At 42.1% G+C, this 27,935-nt stretch overlaps 2 protein-coding genes across 8 annotated transcripts in view; both read right to left on the bottom strand.

Moving 5' to 3' along the window:
- Positions 1-24,325, bottom strand: part of unc79 (unc-79 homolog, NALCN channel complex subunit) — a 32,028-nt gene extending 7,703 nt beyond the window's left edge. Inside the window, exons 1-33 of one of the 7 annotated variants that reach the window (XM_084913851.1) lie at positions 24,080-24,325; positions 22,585-22,705; positions 19,035-19,348; positions 18,166-18,336; positions 17,896-17,991; positions 17,753-17,808; positions 16,890-17,019; positions 16,713-16,777; positions 15,410-15,498; positions 14,981-15,021; positions 14,741-14,769; positions 13,447-13,676; positions 13,051-13,222; positions 12,695-12,925; positions 12,404-12,594; positions 12,081-12,204; positions 11,113-11,253; positions 9,692-9,907; positions 9,166-9,393; positions 8,808-8,949; positions 8,361-8,440; positions 8,090-8,238; positions 7,807-7,964; positions 6,749-6,930; positions 6,313-6,514; positions 6,022-6,207; positions 5,368-5,436; positions 3,268-3,605; positions 2,982-3,164; positions 2,667-2,829; positions 2,317-2,466; positions 923-2,200; positions 15-116 (exon numbers count right to left, since the gene is read on the bottom strand). In XM_084913851.1, the coding sequence (XP_084769977.1) occupies positions 15-116; positions 923-2,200; positions 2,317-2,466; positions 2,667-2,829; positions 2,982-3,164; positions 3,268-3,605; positions 5,368-5,436; positions 6,022-6,207; positions 6,313-6,514; positions 6,749-6,930; positions 7,807-7,964; positions 8,090-8,238; positions 8,361-8,440; positions 8,808-8,949; positions 9,166-9,393; positions 9,692-9,907; positions 11,113-11,253; positions 12,081-12,204; positions 12,404-12,594; positions 12,695-12,925; positions 13,051-13,222; positions 13,447-13,676; positions 14,741-14,769; positions 14,981-15,021; positions 15,410-15,498; positions 16,713-16,777; positions 16,890-17,019; positions 17,753-17,808; positions 17,896-17,991; positions 18,166-18,336; positions 19,035-19,348; positions 22,585-22,705; positions 24,080-24,101 (6,049 nt within the window). In that variant the 5' untranslated portion in view covers positions 24,102-24,325. Of the gene's footprint in view, positions 1-14; positions 117-922; positions 2,201-2,316; positions 2,467-2,666; positions 2,830-2,981; positions 3,165-3,267; positions 3,606-5,367; positions 5,437-6,021; positions 6,208-6,312; positions 6,515-6,748; positions 6,931-7,806; positions 7,965-8,089; positions 8,239-8,360; positions 8,441-8,807; positions 8,950-9,165; positions 9,394-9,691; positions 9,908-11,112; positions 11,254-12,080; positions 12,205-12,403; positions 12,595-12,694; positions 12,926-13,050; positions 13,223-13,446; positions 13,677-14,740; positions 14,770-14,980; positions 15,022-15,409; positions 15,499-16,712; positions 16,778-16,889; positions 17,020-17,752; positions 17,809-17,895; positions 17,992-18,165; positions 18,337-19,034; positions 19,349-22,584; positions 22,706-24,079 lie in introns of those variants that run through there. The other 6 variants (XM_084913854.1, XM_084913853.1, XM_084913855.1 and 3 more) reach the window with 6 other exon arrangements.
- Positions 24,326-25,131: 806 nt separating this feature from the next.
- On the bottom strand, positions 25,132-26,493 carry LOC146366129 (cytochrome c oxidase subunit 8A, mitochondrial). Its single transcript, XM_084915144.1, has 2 exons — positions 26,087-26,493; positions 25,132-25,353 (listed from the first exon to the last, which is right to left on the bottom strand). Exons 1-2 carry the CDS (start codon positions 26,201-26,203, stop codon positions 25,243-25,245), a joined length of 228 nt encoding a protein of 75 aa, XP_084771270.1. The 5' UTR covers positions 26,204-26,493; the 3' UTR covers positions 25,132-25,242.
- Between the last annotated feature and the right edge of the window lie 1,442 nt (positions 26,494-27,935).

Below are 27,935 nucleotides of genomic sequence, written 5' to 3'. Positions count from 1 at the left end.
TTTTTGGCTCCTACTTGACACTGAAGAGCGATGACTTGTTTCAGGTATAGCAGCTTCGAGTGTTGGTGCTGAGGCAGATTCTCGTGGCTTTTCCAGGGTAGACATAACTTTGTGATCTGCAAGGCATCAGAATATATACCAGAAGTCTTCCAACAATAATCAGTAAAACAATACATAGATGTCTAACATTTATAAGTGATAATTTAAGAGAAAAAATGTTATATGAAGTTTAGCATGCTGTTACATAATCTCAATAGAGGCATGATTTGGTGCCATGTGGGCAATTAAAGTGCAATAAAAATCTGATTCAGTCTTTTACTTTTACATTAAAACCTCATTGTATAATTGGAAAAGTACACACACACACACACACAAACATGAAAAGGGGCAATGCATGGCAGGAGTGGTTAGTATTTCTGGTAATGAGTGATGATCATTTCACTCTGATGACGAAATAAGCATTTCATAATAAAAGAAATGCAAGAAAACTGATTTTTTTTTAAACAACAATAAGGAACTAAAGAGATAAAATAATAAATGAATAATATTCAGAGTTAAAAGTTGTAAGTAGAGCAATGTACAAAGCTAATTTATAAATGGCTGGTTTAGGCAGCATCTCTGTAGGCTTACGTCAAACACTAAGAAACAGCTGATGTGAGTCAGCCGAATATAAATAAACTGTGGCAACACCTCAGGATTGTCTTTTTCTGGCTTAAAGTAGAACTTATGTGTAGTAAATCAGCTACAGTGCTTTAAGTTTAGCTGGAATTATTCTACAATAGTTTGATCTCTTAAAATATTCACTTTTGACCAGACTTGTACAAAAAGTAATAAATAAGATTTTACAAGATTTTCTTAAAAGAGATTTTTGAAATCAACACCAGCACGCTCTGGTTTTTGTTCACGTGTCCTTTCTCTTTACCTGTTTCTGCGGTCTGCTCAGCACCCAGCTTGTCGAACGTGTTGAACGAGATGTCCAGGTATTCCCTCTGGATGGCGCTCACAGCTATCTTCCTCTGTTTACGCTGTCGGGGAACAATCTGGATTTTAAACTCAGCTTCATCATTCTCATCTGCGTTGTCAGGTTTGGGGTCGCTGTCTGCTTCGTCGCCCATATCGTCCTCCTCTTCATCGTCTCCATCCCCTTCTTCTTCGTCATTACTGTTGCTCTTGCTCTTCTCTGGTGAGGAAGGCGGCTCCGCTTTGTCTTCGGGGATGTCAAGGAAGATAGTCCTGCCAGAGGGACTGGTGCTGGGTCCTATAAGAGTCCTGATTTCTTCCGGGGTCGCACATGTGTCATCTAGCGAGGTGACAGGGACATGTGGGAACTTTCTCAGCAGGTCTCTCTTCTGCTTTAAGGTCATGGGGCTTTCATGGGAGATGTTCTCTGATCGGTCAGGGAGCTCCAGAGAGGTGCTGCGAGGCACACGGATAGGCTCCTTTCCTTCAAATTTCTGCTGTGAGCACCTCTCTCCCAGCACAAGCTCTGGGGTCTTTTTGTCAGTGGAGCAGTCCTCCACACTCACCTGAACAACGGGGGACAGTCGCAAAGTGTTGCTGCTTGCAGGAGAAGCTGAGACTTTTGGACTCCCACTAAACTTGGAGCCTATGATGGTGTTAAGATCAAACTCCTCATCACTTTCCACAATCCTCAGAGGTGGTAGCGGTTCAAAGACCAAGGAGTCGCTGTCAGACATGGAGAGCAGCGAATGCTTTTCTGGAATTGAGGTGCAGTCAGAGGAGAGGTCAATCAGGTCTTGATCGTCCTTTCCCTGAGCTGATCCCTCTAAAGAGCCCTGATCTGTTTTGTCATCAAAAGTCTCCATGCAGCTGAGCCGGACCTCTGGTATGACGGGCTTGGAGATGTCAGACTGGCCGCCTCGAGAGCCCCGTCGGTCCACGGGGTCAACCCGAACTGAAGAGCCATCAGAGGATCCTATCCCATGATACCTGTTGTGGGGAGTAGTAGAGGATGGGGGCAGGACTACAGGGGGCACCTGCATGTCGCAACGATCAATGCAGGACTTGCGCCGATGTTCGTCCAAACTGAATAGAATGGAATCCGTGTTGGAAATATCCAAAGACTTCTGCTTGTGGATTGCCTGTAGCCTCTTTTTCCTGGTGCTCTCCTCCCGCACACAGTGCATGATGCTATCCTGAAGGGCGCTAGCTTCACGGTACTCTGACAGCTCAATTTCACCTGATGCAAGGAAAGAAAATGAGACCGAATCACAAAAAAATATTATTGTATGATAAAGACTGAATCAATTTGCTTAATATAGAGCGCACTTGACATTGAAAGCCTCTGCCTCTTACTTCTCTTGGCATTCAGCTCTACCGGCTGGTATTTCACAGACTTGCTGCCACCAATTCTCTTCAGGCGAGCAAAGAAGGTCTGTGACTCCTTGTTAGCAGCACCAGTCGGCGTGTCATGGACGTCTGACTCATCAAATACACTGTCCTCTTCTAATGTGGAGAACAAATATGTGAAATGTACTTGAGCGCTGCATTAATGTAGCATTAAAAAGTCATAATCTGCCTGACTGAACAATGTCTTTTCCCTCCTATTCTAGCATAACGATCTATGACATATATCATATTTTCATATTCTAATCATCATCATCATCTACTGCTGATACAGACAATGCATTTGTTACTTTTCCCACCTTTTTCTTTCTCGCTATAGCGGCTTATGTTGGAGTTGTCACTGTAGAGTGGTCCTGCTGTAGCATGGGGGCGACAGCTGTGATACTGTGCATTCAGTGTGTTGATGGTGATGTGGATCAAATGGAGGACCACTTTACTGCCATCCATATCTCTGTAAGGGTACTATGGTGCATAAAAACAATGTAAGCTCATTTTGTACAAAAGATTGAAGAAAATATGTCACAAAAACATAAAAAGAAATATCTTAGAGGTTAGGTGGCATTATGTAGCAGACTCAATGTACAGTTATTCATGCAATAAAAAATATTAAGTACCTTGTAAAGGATAACAAGAAGTGCTTTGAGCCACATCTGCCGAATGTGTGGTTTAAGGGCCCACAGGGAGCAACGAGGAGGCTGCTGAAAATAGTGCCTCAGCTGGGGACACGTGCAGTACTTCAACACCTGGACCACAAGAGGGAGCAGCTGCTTTCCCAAACAGATATTGTAGTCCAGTACCTGTGGGCAAATAAGTTAAATTCACTGGCAGTTGCGACGTTCAGGTACTCTTTCGCAATAAGCTTAATATGCAGGTGCAAACATTTGATTATATTTCAGTTACTTGCGCAATGCCAGCGATGAAGGCGTTGAAGCAGGTGGAGGTGCGCATCTTCTGAGGTGCAATCATGAAACAGCCTTCCTGTTGATCATACCCCAGCAGCACATACAGATGACGCTTCACTGTGTTGAAAGCCTTGGCACTACCAATATCTGCCTCAGCACTGCTTTGGTCTTTGGCCATAAATTTCATGAGGACCATGATCAGCTGGTGAACCGTCTGGTGATCGACGCCAGCGTTCTCAGGGAGCAGGTCTCTGATGATGGTGTCGTCCTCGGGAGAAGGGGTCTGGCCTGCAAGAGGGGCTGAAGCGTCAGGGTTAAAGTGTGGGAGAAAACGTGCTGCAGACAGGGAGATAAGATGGGGAGAGGGTAGGGGTGCGGTAGCAGGGAGGATAACAACACAGAGGTGGAGGGGTGTCAGCTCATCCTGTCCATTTCTCTGCCAAGAGAGTTGGAGCCATTATCATGCTGTATACATACATCACTACAATGTGTTCATGGAATATGTAAATGGGGTAAACGCACAACAGACTGTCTAGTTTTTCGTTCTGTGTCAGGATTGCTTTAGCCCAGAAAGTAGGATGAAAGAACAATGACTGCCACTATAGACCAAACATTATTTTTTATGTACAATAAAGTGCAAAACTCTTCAGCCACCGCTCATTTCTTTATATTTTGCAAAGAAAATAGGCGCAGTGACTTATTGAAATATGTGAAGTCATATACATGGAAATAAAGTTTGTCAAACTCTAACAAGCTTGAAATTCAATATTTGGTATGACCACCTTTATTCTCCACCACAGTCTAAACTCTCTTATGGAAGTTTTAAGTAGTCTTCACAAATAGTTCTCCGGGCTTCTTGAAGGACATTCAAAGCTCTTCTTTGGATGTTGGCTGCCTTTTGTTTCATTCTCTGTCAAGATGATGCCACACCGTTTCAATAATGTTGAAGTCCAGGATGTGTTCCACTGTGTGTTTTTTTCTATGCAGGTATGCTTTTACAGCACTGCAAATATCTTTGGGATCACTGCAAAGCAGAAAATAAAGCTGCTGCCAATCAGATGCTTTCCAGAGCATCCAAATCTGACAACACTTTTCTGTGTTCATAATTCCATCAATTTTGACAAGATCCCTAACGCCACTGGCTGAAATAGAACCCCAAGCCATGACAGGGCACCATGTTTTACAGATGGCTCTTGTACCTCTCTCCAGCCTCCTCCACAGATGTTCACCATGTTAAGGATTCATCACTCCATAAGTCGTTGCTACTGATTCTAAATCCACTTCTTGTGTAATTTGGCATAGTTACCCATAGTTAAACAAGTATTTTCTGCTTGTTTAAACTAAAGAAATAGGAACAAATTAGGTGTTTTTGCACCAGGCTACAGGTAACAAAGTGCCTAAAGATAGAATTTAAAATTGGTTCTTTGCTAAGAACTCTTTGATCGTGGCTCAAAGAGTTGGCAGTTCGTCTTGTAACCGGAAGGTTGCCGGTTCGAGCCGCCGCCTACTGGTGTTGGCCAGAGGGGCAGATGGCGCGATATGACAGCCTCGCTTCTGTCAGTCTGCCCCAGGGCAGCTGTGGCTACAACTGTAGCTGCCTCCACCAGTGTGTGAATGTGAGAGTGAATGAATAGTGGAATTGTACAGCATTTTGAGGGCCCTGAAAAGCGCTATATAAATGCAATCCATTATTATTATTATTATAATTTGTTGGTTATGTGTAGACACAACACTAGTTCATCATGTCTTTTTTATGCTTGAATGATTCATAGATCATTGTTACGTGGCTTAACATACTGTATATAAAAAACTAAACATTCATCTAAAAATGGCTGTGTACAAGGGTAATGAGTAAAAGATCTTTCAAAGCAAACGTTTGAAAGACTTTCAGAAAGCCTGGAGAACTATTGCTCAAGAGCACTTTAAAAAATTATTGACCGTCCAGGTCCTTGGAAGAAAAATACAAGGAAATGAGGGTTGTGTTGAGAATTTTCAATAATACTGTATAATACTAAATATTTAATATTTGAACATCGTTTTCATGAAAGTCTTACTGTACTTTTTCTCCAATATGATGAAGACTTGGAATGTTATTTACCTGGCAGGACTTTCTCTATCATATCTCCCAGTGTCGGGGCAGAGAGCTCTTGCCTCGTAAGCCTTAGAGCTAAAAACCACATATGAAGAGCAAGATTTAGGAGAGCGTACATGGGAGGTAGCACAGGACACATGTCTGAGCTTCATCATCTTCCAACACATGCGCACACAAAGAGACGCGTATACTTTTGATTTAAAGGGTGTGAAATCCAAATGTTATAAAGATTGAGGACATTTGGATCAACCAGATAAACCTGTGTTTGAAGGCAGCACGAGTATCTCAGAAACTCAGACAGCCTTCTGTGGAGAGCCACAGATAAAACATTTAAGTGAAATGAGCGTCGGGAACATATAAGTGAGGAGAGAAACATTAGGAAAATGGAACAGGACCTTGGTCAAACAGTATTTGCAAATAGAAAAGGATTCTTTTTTTAAAAAAAAAAAGGCAATGATCATCACTTTGTGACAGAATCTATAATGGCAGGTCATTTTCCAAATAGAAAGTTGTTTTTTTATAGATTTCTATGTCATAGCATGCGAGCCAAAGCACTTAAAAAAGTCTCAAATGCTATTTGCAAACACTTTTTAACAACAGACTTTTTGACACAGGTTAGAAATAAGACTGACAGCCTGACAGCTGATGTCTTCTACTCACGTAGTCGGTTGCTCAGTGAGTCAGGGAGTGAAAAGGCTCTTTTAGACTGGGCGTCCGTGCCTCCTTTTACACTGTCACGGAGGGAGCGCACACTCTTCTGCTGATTCCTCGCGAAACGGGCCCGTCGTATCTTCCACATTGCTGTATCACTGAGGTTAGCTACATTGGTTCGTACAGCTGTAATAGCTGTCAAAGAAACAAGGATTGCAAAGCTTACTTGAAGCACTGTTAAGTTGTAAATCTTCTCTTACAGGTGTAAAACATCTGAATGGGGACATGGCAGATACATACTAGTAGGGAAGGGAAACTCTTTGTTGCAGTCCAGGTGCAGCTGAGCCTCCAGAGATAATGTTTCAAAACGGTTGACGAAAAACTCCCAACTAAGCGCGGGGATATCTTTCTTCAGAAAGTGCAGGAGTAGGAGTTTACTGAGAATAATGGGACGATCTCTCACCACAGTGTCAAATTGGAAATCCAGACACAGGCATAAGCCCTAAAAATGCACAACAAGTACAATCCTTTTACATAGAAAATCCATAAATAAAATTTACAGCTTTCAACACATTGAAGATACAAAACTACAATAAAGAAACAATAACTGGGAAAATACCAAAACTATAATTAAATGCACACCAACACACCCTGTCTTAGTGAGAATGCTTAATTTATTTATCCTTCACGCGAAAAATAAACAGAAATTTTGTTGCTAAAAACAAGAGCAAAGTACCTGAAGGGATGGCCTCTTGATTGTGTCCAGTAGCAGCCTGGCCCTGGTGGCCACAGCAGGGTTGACATCCTCCACAGAGGCCAGGAAGCAACAGAAAGCGTGAGCCAAGGCATACTTCAGTAAGTGGTTTTTTGTCACTGCACCAATGTCCAGGAAACGACACAGCACTGCTACCTTCTCGACTGAGAAGATTTCGTGAGAATAGAGAGAGAAATGAATTACTGCTGCAGACAAAGACGGAGCAAGTGAGCTGCCAGATGTCTTCATATAATTACCATGATTCAATAAACAGAATCAGCCCAGAGGTCCCAGAGGAAGATGACTGAGATGAGTTAATGTTTTACTAAATATTTGTCTTCGCACAATGTGGTGGTAAAACCAAATGCTTTTTTTTTTTTTAGCAAAGGCGATGCTTTCAATAAATAAAGTGATTTACTTATCATTCCTCAGATTAAAATCTAAAAATAGACGCTGCACTCTTATACCCATAAGCTCTTAGCCAATGTGGTGTTGAGTGCTAGGTGTCGGTGTGGGCGAGTGTGGGACCGTGCATTGAGTCAGAACACTAGTTGACTTCATTTAGGAATATATTACATGCATGTGTAGATTTATACCAATATTTCTACCCTACTAAATGGATATAATAACATTAGAAGTGCTCATTGGTCATGACACAGATCAACAGCATCGCAAGCTGACATTGTGATGCATCAGTTGACTACTTAGACAGAGCAAATAGCTCCTCTCCGCCAAACACAATGTGAAAAAAACCCTCATTAATCCCACAATTCCTCTTTGCTGCCTGTACCAAGGTAACCATGGCAACACATAGGGGAGATGTGGGCAGGCAGTGGTTTGGGAAGCCTATTATATAAGCAGATCCTCCTCTCCTCTTCCTGGCGATCCTCTTCATTTACAATCGCAACCACAAAGACAAACCATTAAGCCAAAGATATCCATTTTTGATGATCATATCTGCACATGAAGCCGCAAACTGTCTGCGACCATCCTAGGAAGACACGCAGTCTGAAATTTAACGCTGTTACTTTATGACTCACCGGCTTCAAATCGTATTTTCCAGTCTTTGCTGTTGAAGTTTGTGTTGATGAGGTTCCAAAAGATGTCTGCCCCATGTGACAAAGACAGGGCGTGGAGAAGCTGCGGCACGGCCAACGAAGCCAGCTGGCAAAACTCTGATTTCAGCATCGACCACAGACTGAAAACAGAAGAGACAGAAGCACAAATGTCACTTAAGGAGTTAGCACAATTAAAAGCTGTAAACAAATGCATGCATGAGTTCAGTGTTTTTTCTGCATGAGGAGGAGTGTTCTCTGGACACACCAAGGGATGAGCATCTTCTCCTGGATGTAAGCCAGAAACTGCGGGTGATCCTTACAGGCGAGGTATAAACACTCTCCGTGAAGACACAGGATCTTCAGGCAGTTCAGCATGTTGAACAAAATATCAGGCTCCTCAAACTTTGACATTTCCTGAAAATGCAGAAGACGTGTGTGACTCGCAGTGTAACACATATGCACTCAAATAAATCGAAAGAAACATTTTTGAATGCCTCTAGTCTTTGATTTGATATGCAGTTATTCAGACCAAGCACCTGCAGAATGGTGTATATGAGCTTCAAAGACACAGGGAGCTGCTGGTAGGAGAACTTCTTATCAGAGTTGTTCTTCATTGCTGGAAAGAAAGAGAAAAAACAATTGAACTTTTAATTTTGCCTGTACTGTGGCAAAAAACAAGGAAATAGCTCATCCTGTTCTGTCCATCAAAAAAAATATCTACCAAGCCTTCCTGCATACTCACAATATCTCACTGGGTTTCTGAAATTTTCTATGACTTCATGTATATCACTGTTTCTCAGATTTGGTATCAAACTCTTAAACTACTAAACTGTATTAGTAGTAGTCAAAAGTCACAAGCGTCAACTAGCTTAGATATACATCAAGTCCAAAATCCAGTTAAGTTAAAGTCCAGTTAACCCTTAAAGGATGATTGGTATTATTAATTTAAACATCAAGTTGTAAGCAGAACAATCGATACACACCTGCGTGATCAGGAGATTGGCTGCTGGGGTTGTCGGTGTGCGTGCCACTCGGGTTGTCTCCTTCCTTGCTTTCATTCTCCACCCCGATGGAGAAATCTGGTGGAGGGGTAAGCAAGGTTTCCTCCAAACAATCTGTGGGCTCCTGTGGAGGAATGAGACTTGTTGGAGATGAGTGAAAGGCATGCTTTATGTTGTGTGTTTACTCCAAAACAAAGGTAGCACAATTTGACACAGTGTTGTTTTTGGCGCTGTGGTTTGGGACACGTGGAGCTACATGCACTCATTCCAAAGCCCTGCCTGCCTAATGCACAAGGTTAATTCAAAGTTGATGCATAAAAATGCATGCTGTGTGTCTCACCACCAGGCGTATCTCTTCCCGGGGGGTCAGCCTCTCCAGGAGCTCACAGCCCAGCTGGTAGCACAGGATGCTGGATTGGCACAGGCTGCACTCTAGGGCCTTCTCATCCTTCTGGCAGGTGTGTGAGCCACCCCACGGGGCCTGGAAGACATTGTTGATGATGCCCACGATATCCTTCCCCAGGCTACTGTCTAGACCCAGCATCACACCGTCATCCTGGAGCTCCATCTGGGACAGCGGGGGGGAGACGACCATAAAAATAGAGGAACAAAAATTAGAGCACGACACACAAATCTCAAGATCCCACCGGTGGGTATTATTATCATTGTATAGTGTGTATGTGTCATTTTTCTCTACATGAATGACTGAGAAGAGTGACTCGCTTAAACTAGACTGTATAATGTGAAAATTGCTGTACAATAAGAAGGTTTATAACATGAGGACACACAAAAGAGAAGCATCAGAGACAGAACTGTAATCACAATTAAAAACATGCTTTATAGGTTTTCATCAGGAAGGTGGTCACCTGTTTTAAGATGAGGTCAAACATCAGAATGAAACAGCCAAGGTTCATGTCATCGTCATCACAGTCCAGGTCCAGGGCGCAGTGACCAGCGGCATGACCCAGGTTTTTAAAAGGGCTGCAGCGAAGAGGGCTGCGGAAGGGGCTCCGGAAGGGGCTGGGAAAAGGGCTGAGAGTGTTGTGCTGGCCTCGACGTCCTGGATCTGACACCACACTCACCTGTGAGAAAGGAGAATAGTCATTAAACTGAAATATGTGTTTCTCTTCAGCTGTTAGGGTCACGTTAAAATGAGACAGAAAGCGTTGCGAGGCTGTAAATGTCAGTTAGACTTGTGTATATCAATATGCATCACATACCTTTTTTTTTATGTTATGTTACATTTTATTATGTGGTCCACAAACAAAAGTGTAAATAAAAGATCTATTATAAGTAATAGAAAGGCAATGCTTGCAAATATTTGAAAAAAAGCTGTCAAAATATTCTAAACTGAGCATTTGCGGCTTTTATACAACAATTACGCCGTGCTCGAAGCTACGCCTTCTCCTCATTCCTGATGTCTCTGTGTTTATGTCCATCTTCGTCACTTCTAATGTTGTCAGCTCCCTCTCTGTGTGTGTTTATGTGTTTCTGCCAGAGTGTGGTGCTCCAACTCTCCTACTTTAATGCCTCATCTGCACAACTGGGAGCCATTCACTAATCGAGCTCGCGCAGTATATAAAATCTGCCAGACTGTTCACTCAGTCTCATACACAATGGCATCATGAAACCTTGTAAACTGACTCCTGGTGTATTCTCTTTAACAGTACAAATGATATATCTTCTCGTAACTCAGGCACACCAGCTCATGCTCCATGCACACGCTGCCCTCAGCAGCCTGACCTGCTCTCTGTTTAACAAGTGCTACAGCAAGCTGTGTTTGCTGTGTACAGCAAACACCATCCTGACAAAAAGCAAGGTATGACAGCAAATCTCACAAAGCATGTTTACATCTCCTAAAGTTAAACGTGAAGTAATACAGCAGGATCAGCTGCATGTCGACTTAATCTGGAGCCATCTGTGCGGATGTGTGGGTGTCTTTGAACATAAATTTATATTACAGCCAAATTCAATTAATCCCTTGAAGAGAGCTATATTTCGATATTGATGGTTGCCATGGTAACATACAGTCTATTCCAAAATGAACAGTGGAAAATAGAACCAAGAAGAATAGAAACGTGTACACCATTAATCCAAAAAACACATCGACAGACAAAGCCCTAATAATAGCTATTCAGCTGATGATCTGAGCACAGTGAGGTGATGTGTTCTGATCTGTGTTGTTGTCAACAGCCACTGAAATGAATGGCAACAAAAGGCTGAAAATGGGGATTGATGTCTTTTGTCTTATTCTTAGGAGTATTTTTAGCATTGCGGTCCTCCTCACCCTGCGAGCTCCAGTGTTGCCAGTCAGATCTGACGCGCGTGCCTTCCTCTGATTGGCCAGTTCCTTCAAAGAGTTCACTCCATCGGAGAACATCCCAATCAGCAGCTGAAGAGGCACCACGATGTCCAGCTCCGACAGCACCTGAGCTCCAACGAGACACACAAAAATGTGGATCATTTATTTATACTTGCTACTTGTGTGGTCTAAATCACAAACCAATCAGTCGGTGATAACCGTAACCTGAACCCTATGGTATCAATTCTATAAATAGTTCTGGAGACAAACAGCCATTCAACTAACACACAGGATTTTTTTCCTTTTCTCCAAAACATAGGGTTAGTGTTAGAAGGCATCACAAGGTTAATATACTTCTCACAAAGTAAATAGATTTAGTGTTATTACTTTTTGTCATCCTTAAAATCATACACTTGTACATTTCTGCATTACAGTTACTTTGAATACATGCAGGTTTATTTTTCGCCCAGTATTCTATTTTTTGGGAATACTGGGCGGCGTCAGTTAATACCTTAAAAACTTTGGCTAGTAATATAAATGCTCCGTATCTGGCAGAAAATTAGACTGCTGCCTGTGTGACTTTATCACACCACATGCCGAGAAAACATTAAACTGAAGCTCAACTTCTGTATTTGCTGTGAACGTGACCTATTTACTCCAGCTAAATTAATGCAATCTCTTGATCACAGTTGTGAGAGAAAACTTGAAATTGATCCATGTATACAGGGCGGCAAGCTGTGAGTGCATATGGGATGAAAGGCAAAATCCCTCATATCTCCATCCGTCTCATTCTGTGACCCAGATCCATATTCAGCAGGGCCCCTGCCCAGACTCTCGCACTCTACGACAACCTGTGCAATTCACACTCACTGTGGATAGAACGGCGGGATGAGAACTTGACACAGGACAGCGTGTTTCTGTGTGCTTTCGTGTGTTTGTGTGTGCATGCTTACATGAAGCCACAGCAGAGCCTGCTCTTGCACAGACGCGGGGTAGCCAGAGAATCTGCAGCTGATGAAGCCAAACATTTCCTCCATAGAGAAGGGAAGTGGGCACAGCTCAATATCAAACATCTTGCTGTGAATAGAATAACAGCAGTACCATATAAATTCATCTACATAGCGATCCTTTGATAGTGTTACACAATGAGTGATGCTAACTTGTAATATTTTAAGTGGTTTTTTTTATTATTATTATTGTGCTGCAATTTTACTGCAATCATCTCTGCCCACTGTATGCAATATATGCCATGAACAGTTAAGGGAGATGGATATACCTGAGCACTTCCCGGAACTCTTTGAGCTGGTTGTCGGGCACCTCAGTACGGATGGCCTCCAGCCACTCAGGCATAAAGCACTCCCACAGTGGCTGACTGATGACGTTGTAAGGTATTAGACACAGGATGCGGTTCAGACCCTCTTTCAGCTGTGTCACTGTGCTACATGACTTATCCCAGTAACCGCCCACCTGAGAAAAATGTGCATAGACCAGTTTAGACCAGTGAAAACTCTCCTTCATGTAAGGTATTAAAATCCTATGATCTTATGATGACGCTGTAATATCTTACCCTTGCAAATTCTACAGGTTTGGGCAGCAGGCACATGACCATGACATCAAAGCGCACTTCACACACTGTCTTTAGCCACTTTGTGACAAACTGGGGCTTCAACTTCTCCACTAGGCTTCCGACTTCGTCGTCCATCATGTAGGCGGTGGAGTGAAACCACTGGAAGACCATGCTGACCAGCCGAGCCAGACTCTCTGTGGGCGTGTTCTCATTGGGTGTGCACAGACTTACCTGCAGATGTGAACAAAGAAACTCGGAAATTGAAAAGAGAAGTGATGAGAGGCAATGTGCCATACACATCGTTTTTGCCCGCTCCCTGTTACTGACAGATACAGCGACACCCTGTGATTACGCACCAGGAACCAGATGCCAAACTGACTTAGAAGGCGCTGGTCGTGCTGGTCGTCCTCCTTGTTATCAAACTCGATGTTGTCCAGAGAGTGGTGGGAGGCAGACAGGCCCATCTGACGACGCCGATTCAGCTCAAACTCACGCTGCTCTGCGTGAATTTCTGCCTCTTTTAGGAGGCTGGAGGTATACACAGGATAAGAGAGGGATTTGAGAAGGCACAGAGAGAAGGTCATATGTGAGATAGAGCAAAGGAGAAAGAGCAGAGGAGAAAATCTCACTTTTTTTCGTTTGTTTTTGTTATTTTTTTAATCTGAACTGAGGCAGCATTGTTGTCTTTATATTTGTCTTGAAGTGTGCTTCACAGAGTCACAACTATATGCTCTGTAACACCATGCATGTACCTGATAACGGCTTCCACGGTGCACACTAGCTCCTCCGCTCCGCACTCACGGGTGTTGATGGGAGGGGGCGAGGTCTGGTACAGATGGGTCTCCGCCGCAGCCCCCACCTCGCTGCTGTGGTGGTTGACATGGCAACGCTTGCAGTAGCGGACAGGCCGGTTGCCATGGCGCCCGCAGCAGCCAGCTGAAAAGCAGGTGACCACAGCCCTTCTAACATGAGAGCTACAGTTCTGCAGTTTGAAGCCAAGAAACAAGGGGGGAGCAGAGGGAAGAGAAATCAGTTTGTTTCTATTCTTGTATAATAGAAAAATAGAAAAAACACTTCCAATAACGCCTGATGACAATCGTCTAAAAATAAACATCTCTCAGGGCTCAAATGCAACTCTGATAATGAATATCACTCTCTCCGAAGATACAAGGATCTGTCCACATCTAAAGCAATAGAACAAGTCTTTATGTGTCCCCGCGGTGTCTCAGGTTTCTAAAAATAAAAAGCATGGCACTAGAAAGCCACCCTAATCTGATCAGTCTCTAATCTTGTGCCATTAGAGGCATGAATTGCTCCCTATCAAATTAACATATCTGGCCTCAGATGGTGAGTGCTCTTATTCATCCATGTTGCTTTGAACAACAAAAAAATGCTACTCTGATAATACTCATACTGTTGTTCTCGCATCACGGCTCTTAGATATCATTATGTACTCAAAAGTAGCTATTTTAAAATGACAAGTAATGCCTCATTTATGAGTAATATGTCTCAGCTAACACTGAAAGAGCTAGCACAAATCTCGGTTGGAGAATGATTGGAACAAAAGATGCTCCAAAAGGGAAGTGGTGAATTATAAACGGCTGGGCAAACCATGGTGGAGGCCAGCTGTTTCAGAGGACAAAGAGAGGCAGCTGCTGACCTGACGGGAATACCTGAGATCATCATCACGCACTCAGTTTTCCCAGTGTCTCCCAGGAAACAAGCAGGAAGCACTCAGCAACAGCAAACAAAGATCAGGCCCCAACAGGTTATTTTGAAAGGTCTTTACTGAGCTGCTTCAGTGAATGGACTCCTCAGGGGAGAACACATTTCAGATTCACAAATAAATGAGCTAACTATGGATCACAAATAAAGTGTATCTAAGTTCATGTTTTCACAGGTCAGGGAAGTCCTCTATGTTTTACCAGTGTATTGTTTGCTGTGGAGACTTTTATTATTGTGAGGAAGTCAGGTTAATAAGTAATGGCAATGATTGAGAGTACACAGCACCGTTAAAGTCATTATGCTGCAGTATAAATGTCTTACCTTCTTTTGACAAATGGCAGATATCTCTGCTGCAAGAAAAATAAACAGAACTGAAATACAACTGTTTGCAAACAACATACGTATGTCTTGAAAATTGGTTATATTTTCATGGAAATTAGAACCTCAATATAAAATATATGGCAGCTTGGAACACAACGCATATCGGCTAATACATTTTTTAGTATAGAGTGCATACGTATCTTATCTTTACTCAGCACCTTTTTGACTGTAAATGCTCACCTTGGGGCAGGAGTACATCAACAAGCCATTCAGCGTGATCTCTGGAAAGGTCGAAGAAATTATTTAACAATGCATGACTTATGTGTATGATATAAATATAGTCATTCCAACTGGTGTATACACATCGTTATCAGCTTCCTTACAGAGTTGCAACACAAAAATATCTTCTCAATAACAAAAAACCCTGTAAAGCCATGAAATTATAATAGTCTCTGCGTTAAAAAAAAGAGAGACAAGTGGATGTGCTTTTTTTGTAATGATGATCTCATTATTGGCACAAGGGAATTATGTAACCATGCCAATGTGTTTCCCCTGGGTTACAAAGAGGAATAATGAGGGAGGCGGTAGGTGATGTTTGTTTGCAATAGCATCCCACTGAAGGAGGGGGAGGGTTGAGGGATGGAGGAAAGAGGTGAAACAGATGCGTACCCTGCTATCCTCTGGCTGCACTCTTCACATATATAAAGAGGAGGGGGCTTGTCTCCCAAGGCCACAGAAAGAGTAGGATCTATACACATCTGCAAAAGTAATAAAGTTAGTGTGAGATAACGGAGGTGATATTTGAAAAATTAACACATTATATTCAATGTTTTATTTGCAACCAAGATGAAATACAGTAAAAGTAATGAGGTTTTCATAGGTTCCAAATAGCTAAATAATAGGACACTACTGGTATAATTTACACACATTGACCACTTTGTTAGGTATACCTTGGCATTCAAACGATGCTCAGTTGTTACTAAGCGGGCCCAAAGCGTGCCACCACCTGCAGCCTGAGCTGTTGAAATAAGTCTTCTAACCTAAGTATTCTAACCGTAGCATCTGAATGTAGCAGCAAAATGAAGGCTCCTCAACCAGGTATCTTCTGTTATCCAATTTTGGTGAATTGTGGTCTCAGTGACACATGTGTAGGCAAACCCAAGAAGACAAGCAATTTCTGAGATACGCAGACCAGCCTGTCTGACACCAACAACCACATTAAAGTCACTCAAATCGCTTTTTTTTCCCATTCTGATGCTAAGTTTGAACTTCAGTAGGTGCCTAGATAAATGTTGATGCTGCCATGTGATTGGCTGTTAACAGGTACACCTAATGAACTGGCCAGTGCATTTTGTCAATTATAAGCACAACGATTTTATAACATATGATGTTAATTTAAGAAGTTCACATTTTCCACGTGTCCCTATCACATATCTAGGCTACTCTCTCACCCAACAAATCATGTGACGCCTTTACCTGTGTCCCCACGCCTCTGTGTGGATGGCTGCGTGCATATGCTGCTCCACTGTCTTGCAACCTGTGCCTGGCCCTGTGCTAAACGCCAGTGCTTGTGGCCTCAATGTTCAGATGGTGCACTGTAATTCACTGTGCTTACTCGATGCCACCCTATCCTCAAGGGCTGCATGGGGTCACCGCTTTCAATTAAAGCCCCCCTTCCCCCACCATACCCCCTTCTTTGCTTCTGGTAATTGAAATCCACCCCCTTTCTACGCGCCTGTTCCTATTCTGTCCGTTTGTGCACAGCTGAGTAAAGGCTGACAAAGCAGAGCAGCACCAATCGCTGATATAAAGTAGCTTAGAATCAGACATGGCAATCTAAGCAAGGCCATATAAGACCTTCCCCTATGCTTACCCCCTTAATTTCTCAAGGGAAGACTCTAGGCTTTATCTATTTATGCATCCCAGAAGCATAAAATATTTAAGCTTTAATGGTTTTTGAGATTGCAGTCACCTTAACAGCAGGTTTGTTGATGGCATTGTGGCATTCAATATGTTGACAGTGGATGGGATTCCAGGCTGAACCAGGAAATGGAAGAGAGAGAAAAATAAGAAAAACAATTGACAGGTGACACCTTTGATAAGTCTAAAGTCTGGTAAAGAAGTAGATGTGGCATAAAGAGAATCTGACCTGTGTACTGCAGTCCTCTGTATTCACTGATGGCTCCTGGCGGCTTCAGGTTCGGCCAGTAATGAAACAGCATCTGCACAGCTGGAGGTTTAACTTGGGATGGGCCATAGGATATGACATAAAGCAGATCCTGCATACAAGATAAACATCATATGTACATAAAAGTGCTGGTATATTTAGGTACATTTGAATATGAATGCAGACAAAGTAAAATAGTAAAGACTAAATCTAAATTTAAAGTAAAATGTAGAAAACAGTAACCAGTAGGCAACGTATTTAGGAGCAAGCAGGGGTGTGTGATGCTGCAAATTATGATATCAATGAGATACCAAGTAAATAAAGGCCAGTATTGCTGATACCACTACCAGCAGAGATACTTTTAACCTATAAAGGCAGCTTATGTAGAGGAGCCCAGCCTTCATCTTTTAGCTTTTCATTTATTTTAAACTGCAGGGGTTTGTGTTATATTAATGCGACAGCAATACCAGCTGTGTGTTAAATATGAAGCTACGTGCTATTAGCTTAGCAAAGAGAAAAGACTAGAAGCAATTTAAAAAGCTGGCCTGGAATGTAAAAAAACAGGATGTGGTTCAAGGATAAATCTGTGCTAGCTTTTCTCATGATAAGCAAATCGTAATTGTATTCTTTCAGTACTATTCAGTACTAGTGGGTACTGTTTTCTCCAGCCTCTAGTCTTCTTGCTAATGTAGCTGAATGGTCTGCTTGTTAGCTTCATATTTAGTGCCAATGGAAAAGTAAGGACAGATAGTTTTCTTTTTTGCTAGGCACAGTACATTTCATATTTCTGCAGATAAAAATAAAAGACCCTTAAATCTACATTATGTATCTAAAAGGAGAAATACCTTCCACACTTCCTGTTTGTACTTCATTAGACATTCCAGCAGCTGACAGTGATAAACTAGAAAGAAGCAGAGATCAGATTAACTAAAAGGCAGTTATTACAGTTGCCTTTGGATATCTTAATACTTTGAATATGATTGTTTACCTGGATTTGACGTGTACTGCATTGCAATCATGAGCATAGATGAGGCAGACAAATTGACATAGGCTGGGACTCCCCCCTCCTTCCTACTGGACCCCACTATACACAGGCAAAGAAGGGAAAGAACAATAATGTGAAGGATCACTTCTTCTGTTTGTTGCAGTACAATAGTTGAGAGACAAGTGAATGTGCAAGCCTTAAACCTTTACTTGTCTTTCTAGATATATCATTTAGCAGTTTCATTATGACTGTCTTGTGATAGGTCATACTCACATATAGCCATGGGAAGGAAAGAGGTGCTCAGGTATTCAATGATGTCTTTGTGGAGGAAAGGGGGAAATGTGGCTAAAGTGGAAATCATAGTATAGGGCAAAGTGCTGAGAATATCATCGCTCAGAAAAGGCAGGAGGCAAGTTGTCGTATAAAAAATGGATTGTCCCAGATCTGAGAAGAAAGGGAAAATGCAAAAAAAGACAAAGAGAGATACACAGACACTTCTTCAATCAGCTGTACATACAGTATTAGCATACTGTATGCAGCCACAGATGTCAGTTATTTATTAGTAGAACTGAAAAATATAAAATACTTGGAAATGTGAGCTTCTTTAAAAGCCACTGAAGTAAACTTTACCCTCAGGAAAAGTAGAGAAATCTAGTCAAGCAAATGAGTTTTTATGCATTTGAGGGTTTGTTTGTTTTTTAACAATGGTCAAATATTCATGAAAAGTAAGAGCACTGACTGTGATGCAGCCTTGCCTGTGAAAAACTGTGTGGATGTAACTCATTCTCTAATGTGTTTGTGATGTGTTAAAACAGCATTACATTCGCCTATGTGTGTTTCCCCTTATATATTTGCACATGACAACATAAGTAAAAACATTTCTCCCACTTTGCATAACAAACATGCAGTCAAGTATGATACACAGAAGAGAAGGCCTATGTCTGGTGTATCCAATGGCTTATGAACGATTAAGTTGACAGGATCCAGCGTGCTCCCAATCACCCCATGCATCCCTCAAGATCCTCAGCAGGACTTCTCTCCTCCCGTTACAAAAGAGGCCAAAAAAGCAGCAGTGGCTTCATGCAGGCCAGACGGTTCGGGGATGATGATGACAAACAGTGGTGCACTGGGCCTTGACTCACCATGCTGACCGTGCTGCAGCAGGGGCACGAGGTCAAGCAGGGTCACGAGGGTCACATAGAGGCCCTGATAGTCCAGAGAGGGGTACTCTGAGAGCTGAGCGTCCCGACTCTGCTGCCCCTGCCCCCCGCGGTCTGACGGGGCATCGCGCAGAACGCTGTAAAGGAGGGAGCGAGTAACTGTAGGGTTGATGGAACTGACTTGTGGTCTTAGAGATGGGGTGAGTGGGAATGGCACAGGAAAAAGACACATGGTCATGGGCACGGCCAAATTGGAAGCTTCCTGGTTCTCCTTCCTGCCTGTGCGGGACAGAATGCTGCTCCGGGGCGGGAGGGGAGGGGAGGGAAGGTAGGAGAGGGGAACAAGGGAAAAAAAGAGACAACAAAGACACAAAAAAACAGCACATTACATTGAAATGGCACTACAGAGACAGCGTAAATAGAAAAAAACAAACCCAGATAAACCCCACATAGGATGCAGTGTCTCACTATTTAACTGTATAACTGCAGGCACGGGCAATTTTTCCCTGCGCTGTCTGTTCCGTGTGACTTTAATTGAATTTATCTCGTTTTGTCTATCTTTGCACTTGGAAAACAAAAAAAAAAACATGAGCACAAACTGCAATGATCACTGCATCTCATGCGTATCTGGTGACAAGGAGCAAAAATATAAAAAATGGCATGTTTTCAGTGGCAACCCCATACTTCTCCAAAAAGGGACAGCTCAAACGGCTGTCCCTCGATGGCTGCCATCTTCCAATCGGCAAGGTCAGTGGCTACCATGCAAAAAAAAAGGCCAATGAGCCATAAGAGTATATTTTCCAAATGAAATTTCCTTGTCTTTAGTGGGGCTGTCAAGGATGGGAGTGACACCAAATTGGTTCGGGAAAATACAGAGGTGACACTTTTGAAACATGCTTCAGCCAGTAATAAACATGTGTGTGAGGTTAGATCAAGTGCTCTTAGGTCACAGCACATGTTTATTGCACCAGAGAAATAATGTCTGTATGCATACGTTATGATACTGTACCAGTATCATCAGGAGAAATAATGAGATCCAACAGGCATATGGATTCAGGTTTCTAAAATAAATGTAACAACTAATCTACAGTAGAGGAGAAACTATAATGACAAAGGAATAGGTTGTATCGGGGGAGATGACTGGTAGCATTATGTTTGTGAGCTAATGCAGGATGGACAATTGTGTTTGCTGTCCCCTGGGGAAAGGTGGTGGACATATTCGATTTTAAAAGAGGAGAAAAACAAAAAAACAAAAGCAAAAACTAGTCGGGTTGAGTGTGGAGCGTCTAGGGTGGAGGAGGGAGGAGGGGGAGGGCCAGAGAGCATTGCTCTTTTTTTTCTTTTTTTTTCTTTCTTTTTTTTACTGCACATTATTAAAGAGCTAAGCTGTTCTATCAGGCAAATGACTGGGATTTACCATGAGAGCCCAGATTATAAATGTTGATGTATTGCTTTTTTTTTTGGCTTCTTTTTTTTTAAAAGGTCACTCAAAAAGTAGAGTTGCAGCATTTGGAGTTACATGGCAAGTGAGAAAGGGGATTTCTTTTTTTTTCTCAGATTTTTAACATGGCATAAGAACAGTATAACGTACCATCATGTGACTGATCCCCTCAAAGTTATACTCTGTAGGATTTAAGTCAGCGTAGATTCATTAAACTATGTAATCAAAGCTGTGTTATTATACAGCATAAACTCAAACAGGACTTATAGACAACGACAAGACTGTATCTCAGAGTATGACTTTTTCACTGCCCATATTTCATATAGAAAACATCATTAATTTGAACAATGAACATAGACATAAACATCAGACGCGCTCACACACACACACGTGCGCGCACGCTGAACATATACACGCAAAGACACACGCATATGTGCACACATACGCACAAAACGACACGAGAAAATTACAAACGACACATAAAACACATGTAGAAATGCACTGATACGGACACATGACATACATTTACTGTCAAACCCTGCGCTGTCGTTGCAAAATCATGGACTATATGTGTGTATCAGTTACTCAAAGCACGTGTTTCCTGCATTAACATGTTGACAGGTGTGTGAAGTGAAACAACTGTGCTGCATCTGAAATAATGGCTAAACAGTCTGTTGCAACGTCAGTGCTCACAGATACAGAGAGCTCAGTCTGACGAAGCTGTGCCTCATCTTTAAGAACGCGTATAAAACTTGCTGGTAAAGAGATAACGTTACCCTCTAGCTGACCTGAAATTTGTGCATGAATCAACAACCTCCTCCTTTGGCTATTTCTTTTCTGCGAAGATGACACACGCCTGCTCCACTTCTCAAGGCTCGCTACTCCCACTTTCCCACTCTCTCTCCCTTTTGATTTTTTCTTCTATTTCTTCACCCCGGGCTTCAGAAGGCACAGGTGTATGGATAATCCTGGAGTCCCCACTGAGGAATCCAGACTCCTCTAATGGTGGGCAGAGTGACTTTGTTCTGCATGTCTGAGGCTAAGAGACTGTGCTTCGGGAAAATATCAAAGAACCGTTAACAGTGGCATCATATTGAGTGACTCTTTTCTCGCTCGCTTGATACTGCCCCGCAGAGGCACAATCGTCACTCGAGTTAATGCCCATTCCCAGAGTTGCCACCCCTGTCACGCTCAATCTGTGCCCTGAGAGGCTACATTTGAAACACCCCAGTGACTGGTTCAGGACAGCCCTTCAGCAAAGCATGGAGTATCCAGGATACTCTGTGAGCACCACGGCAGAGGAATAATCCTTATGGATGGCTGAGGAGTTGTGTAGAATTGAGGCCAGCAGCCAATCTCAAATAGATTGCATCCTAAGCTGATAATAATGATAGAAGTGAGGCCCACCATTTTTTTTATAAATTAGCTAATAAGAAAAGACAGTGCCTCTGTTCTCACTGAAGCTGGCGGGTAGTAATACTGCAACCACAAGAAATATCCTATCTCTGCAGAGCATGTCTGGAAAAATGAAGCTCCAACTGGACAGAGAGGGGGAAAAAAAGAGGAAATAGTGCTCTATTAAATTAGACGTGTTCAAAATGGCTGCCTACTTGACCTATGCTGGAAGAGGAAATAACAGGCTGTTCCCTTCACAGCACCCAAGAGAGCAGGCTGACCCTGCAACTGCATAGCTGGAGGAGCTGAACTCCAGGCCCTCTGGGAAGGACACAACAAACCGCCCCAGGAAAGTGTTCATCTAGCAACCGACCACTGAATCAATAAACATCACTGAGCCATCTATCTCTGCAGCTGCCTTAAAAAGACGACACCATAATTACACAGGAAATCTGCTACAGTCTGTATCTTTCAGAGCAGAAGAGGCGAGGCAACATCTGCCATGATGGCCACTTCCCTAACTTCTTGCTGACATTATGAATTGATATGAGACATTGAATTGTGTCACTGTCATGCCTTTGAGAAAGTGTATCAGGGTGACCTGCTGTAATTAATCTCATCTGATTGTGAAGGAAGCTGATATCAAACATTCTACAATCTTTACTTCACCTGGTGGCTCCAGAGCAGGGTACTTACCTGAGCAGGGTTTGGGAAAAGTATTTCAGTGTGTTTGCAATGTCTGTTCCGGAGGGCACTGGGTAAATATTGTGTTGCACACGGTTGTGATACTCTTGCAAGTATCGTATCTTAGAGGCAACTGGACAAAATAAAGAGCAGAGCAACAAGCAAATCAACACTAGTGAGATATGATGCACGACAGCAAAGACATATATCATGTAACTGAACAAGCTGTTAGGTAGCATTTAACATGAATCCTTCAGCTATTAAGTTAAACAAAAAGTCTGTTTTCCCATGGTTCTCTGGCCTTCACCGGGTGACCTTTTTTGTCATAGCAGCAGGTCACAGGAAGCCCTAGAGGAGGCAGTAACCTACTGCTTACAGAAACAAGCTCACACACGAAAGGTTGCCAGTTCAAGTCCCAAGACAAGCTGGGAAAATGTGGTAATAGCGAACATGAAAGGGGGCTTAAGAAGCAACACAGAGGAACATTTCTGTAATGAGCCCAGCTGGCTGCTCTATATTGAAGCAATCTCTGTAGGTTCAGATATGACTGTGCTGTTTGTTGTTAGGAGTTCAAATATGTTGAAGTGGGTGATCGCTGACCCATTTTCTGTGACTTTAGGCAGGAATGTTTAGCTTCCTTCCTGACCTGTAAATGACAAACCCCAAAATAAAAATAACAGCTGCAGGCTTGGAGGATTGTCTGGTCAAAGCATGTGCTGCGATAAATACTGAAGCACAGCATCTTTCCGGTTCATCATAAAATTAAACCTCCTCGGAAAGATAGGACAAATGTTTTAAATATTTTTCAACCTTTTAATAATATTTCGAGCTGTTAGTCACAACAGCAGATTCAGCGTTTTCTGTTCATTCCCTCACTTACTGTCTACCAAACAACAGGAGCAACACCCAACTTTTAACCAGCTGATGGGGCTGGGAACCCCTAACACTGAGTTTGACCCCGTCTTTTATCTATTGTTTACGGTAAAAAAAAATAAAAATAAAAAAACAGAAGACAGCGGCTGGTGTCCACCTGTTCACAAGCAGTGAAGTGGAATGAACAACAGACGTCAATATAGTGTTATCAGACCCCACGACTGATCAATATGAAGCCACCATATTGTTCAGTAGCCTGTCAGGTCGACCTTGAGACCAGCATTACACTTCGCTTTTCCCACGCGCCTCAGCCAGCCACGTCAATCAAAATAAAAAAAATTTAAAAATAAATAACCCGGACCACAGAGCGATTCGGACATGGAATTGTTCCATCAACATGCAGAGAAACATAGAGTGATTCAGTGGCTCTCTGTGTGCACTGAGACCTCCAGCCATCCTCTGCAGTGAGAGGACGTGTTGCAACCTGCCTTGGCAACCGCGGTTTCATCACCAAGGACAGCTCCCCTTGTTCGCTTTCTTGGTTAAACCAAAAAAAAAATAAAAAATCAGTTTCCAGCCCCCTCACAAGACAAAACAGAAACACGCACGCACAGATACACACAGCCGTACTTACACTGCTCTGCCTTCGTAGACATTTCGCAGACACTTGGGGAAACATAAAACCCAGACTGTCAGTTGTTTTGATAGGTTTTTCCCTTCCCGGCGTTGTGTTTCCCTCAGTCGTGAAAAAGTGACTATGCCCCCTTGCAGCCCAGGCTCGTCTTGATTGTACCACTTTGCACGACGGATTTATACGCTGTGGTGTTTTAGCTGTGCTTCGGTCGCTTTTGCGATCTTTGAACGGAAATAAAGGGAGGGCTTGTTTTGTAAATCGTTTTTATATATTTTTTTTGAGGTGGTGGTGGGGATTTTGTTCTCTCGTTGCAGAGATGGGTGGTGACATATATGTGACACACCACACCTTTCCAAATGGACTGATCCGGCTTTGACAAATTGTCATTCAAGAATTCCGACAACCCGACAACCCTGTTTGAGCTGATTATAGGAGGGAAATACTAAGCACCTCCGCTTATTTGCCTCAGTGATGCTTTACATGTGTGTATTTGTAATGCATGAAATGCTAAACATGCAACAGATGGTTGTCACACCTTCTTAAACATGTCCTTGAGAAAACATCGTGGGTTTTTTTTCCCCTATTTTATATAAATACAGCATATTGGCCACCGTGGATTGGCAGCGTGTCCTAATATTTTATACTGATATTTAGTAATATTAATATTAATCTCCACTATCAGCTGGGCGCTTTAAAGAGTACATTGTTATCCAATAACACTTTCGAGCTATAAATGTGCATGTGTATGAATACTTAAGCCTGTGTCTAAATGCAGCATTTCTCATTTAAGCGGCACTTCCGCTATTAAATGCAGGACTGAACGATAAACAGACCCTACGGTCTGAGGTCCTGACAGACCCTTCCCATCATGGTTTCTGCCAAGAATTTTGTCTATACTCCTAACTGATGAAAATGATATCCTCAAAGTGTGTTAAAGAAAAAATGTTGTCCTTTTTTTTATATCACCCTCAAAACAGTCAATAATCTCAGAAATAAAATACACAATAGTTATCATATGTAACTGTTTATATAGGAAAATAGCTCAGTCAGACTTCAGATTTAACAAAGGTTTTACTTTTTTTCACGAGATTTTACACAGTGGAGAGAGGTTCACACAGTGACATTGCTTGGGTGTCTGTCTGCAGAGTTCCTGTAGAAATCAATCATGTTGAGGTATTCTGGCCTTGTCTTCGATATTCTGGGATATGATGCATGATCCAACCAGCCGGGGCCAGGAGAGTCACAGCAAACACGCAAAAGGCAAAGGTAGACTGCTGTAAGAAAGTCCAATAAAATATAACCATGAGTGTTTTATTCACAGACACTGCAAATGTAATCTACATGAAAGGTTATAATACACATTCAATGCAGTGTTAGTGTTTGAGCTCTCAAATATCTTCTTTCATATGTTAAGTTGAACAGAAAGGACTAAGCCAATGAACACGACAGAGGGTCCCGGTCTTAGTGACTCACTGCGTGATATAACTTCACCGCCACCACCCACTTATATTTTCCTGCCATGATATTCTCTCTGTACCTCTCCACCATGGTATTCCTAACCTGGGATGAGCTTTGTAAAAGCCCCTATGGATGTCCCTTAGGACAGATCAACAGATTTATAGTGGCATAAACACTTCCTGCTATGCTGCAGTTCCATCATAGGATCCCTTTACAGAGGCCAGAGCATTGCACTGACTTATAAATAACAAATGAATAAAACATCTCTTCCACTCTGCAGACTGGGGAATGCAATTCGCTTGAATTCTTCGCATTAAGGGCATTTGAACCATCACAGACACTGACTTCCAATGACTGACTTTTTTATATTGTTTGCATTTTTATGCTACCATAGTCCCTAAAATGGCATTACTTGTGGTTTAGCATCCATTCAGTACAGGAAAAATATTACTGCAGTTCTTGCTTTTGTTGCAGGACATTATACAGTGTAGATATTCAAGGATGTCTGCCTGTTCAATTACAAGTACAATAAAAGTTAGTCAGTCCTACCACTGGCCCAATCTTTTCCTTGGGTGGCTTGCTGTAGATGGTTGACCTCTGATTTTGCTTAATGTTCTTCAGCAGCAGCAACCTGGTTAGTGTGGGTCTCCTAAAAAGCAAGGACATCTTTCTTGAGACAGCTCACAGTAAATCTCGTTCACAGAAGAAAAATGTGTCTCTGGAAACTTCTCCTCACATCCTGTGAGATACTGACAGATAGCCTGTACTTTTATCTAATTCCCATCACTCTTCCAGGGAGGAGTTACTTCCATGGGCCAAAGACACTTGTATAAACATACAGAATGAGTTCTCATCACAGCAAATTCGGTCTTGGTTTTGTGCCTTAAGATTAAAGTGGACTGAAAGGGGGAAATATTGGTTACAAAACACTGATTTCAAGCCTGAATGAGCACACAAGGTGTCTTTTTTAATGCTGAACAGTCGTTAGTTAAGCACACAAAGTCCTAAATTAAGAACATAGCAATCAATTGTTGGCAATTGTTTACAACATTTTTCTCTCTAGAAAGTACACAGGACACAGAGTGCTGAAGAAGTAATATGCATTTACTGGATTTTTGATAATCCATGTAACAAATATTGATTAATATTGATATTACAAAAACAGCATTCAATTTAATTCAAGTTTATATATATAGTACCAGCTCACCACAATAATCACCTGAAAGTGTTCTATACTGTAAGCTAAAGTCCCTACAGTATTGGAGAAAACCTCAAGCTACCCCCAATGAGCGCATACTTTGCAACCATGGGAAGGGGAAACCTCCCTGTAAACAGGAAGAAATCACTAGCAGAGCCAGACTCATGGAGGGGAAGCCATCTGCAGAAGCCAACTGAGGGTGAGGGGAAAGAGAAAACATGAAGTCCAGTAATAGCCTGAGCCTATAGCAGGATAACTAAGCGAAAGTTTAGGGTTTGTTGATCCAGCCCCAACTATACCTTTTATCAAAAAGCAAAGTGTTAAGTCTAGTCTTAAAAGTAGAGACAGCGTCTGTCTCGTGAATCCAAACTGGGAGCTGGTTCCACAGGAGAGGGGCAGCATAGTTGAAGGCACTGCCTCCCATTCTCGTTTTTAAAAACTCAAAGAACCACAAGTAAACCTGCAGTCTGAGAGTGACATGCTCTGTTGGGATAATATGATACTATGAGGTCTTAAAGATATGATGTGGCCTGATCACTGTGAGGAAAATAATTTTAGAGTCAATTCTTGATTTAACAGTGGATTAACCAGAGGCTTTTCAGAGAACATTTAGCTATCAATAACTGTATTACTATCACTACACAACTTGTATATTAATTCCATATATAGATAGAAATTTTGTCATTTCAAAAAAATATTATGGTATCTGAACCAGAACCGCTTAACAAAAATCTTTAAATGATAGTCTTCACAAGTCAACACAAAGACAGGGCTATCCACATGTCTGAGTAAATCTCTTGTATTTCTGTTCTGTTCCATTCTATTCTGTCCTTCTATTTAATAGACTGGAGGACAGACTGCTTGAATAAAACCAAAGGCATGTATTGCTTAACTTTGTCATTTAAGGCTTTTCCTTTTTAATTCCTTACTCGGGGTGATTGCAGGGTAATTGTAGATTTATATCAACATGGCAAGTCGATGCAAATAATAAAACAGTGTCCATTGTTTATGATTATTTGAAACCTATAGTGTACATACAAAAAGGTTTTGGCACTCACATTACATGTATTCTGTCGCCCTCAACAGGATGCAGTAAGAACTAGATCTAGCTGGGAAAAAACAGAACCAACTTTATCCCTGAAGTCTTTACTACTAGCATATACCTGTTCACATAATAGTCGACACTGAATAAGAAAAATA

This window comes from Perissodus microlepis, chromosome 19 (assembly GCF_051167445.1).
Source record: "Perissodus microlepis isolate ML-2025 ecotype Zambia chromosome 19, ASM5116744v1, whole genome shotgun sequence".
NCBI lineage: Eukaryota > Metazoa > Chordata > Actinopteri > Cichliformes > Cichlidae > Perissodus > Perissodus microlepis.
The sequence above is the reverse complement of the archived record's forward strand: the minus strand, read 5'-3'. Positions and strand labels throughout refer to the sequence as shown.

Coding starts and splice junctions, on each gene's coding strand:
- LOC146366129 (XM_084915144.1), bottom strand. CDS start 26,203: ATGTCCTTGCTTTTTAGGAGACCCACACTAACCAGGTTGCTGCTGCTG. Junction 25,354..26,086: donor AGGAAAAGATTGGGCCAGTG/GTAGGACTGACT, acceptor ACTTTCTTACAG/CAGTCTACCTTTGCCTTTTG.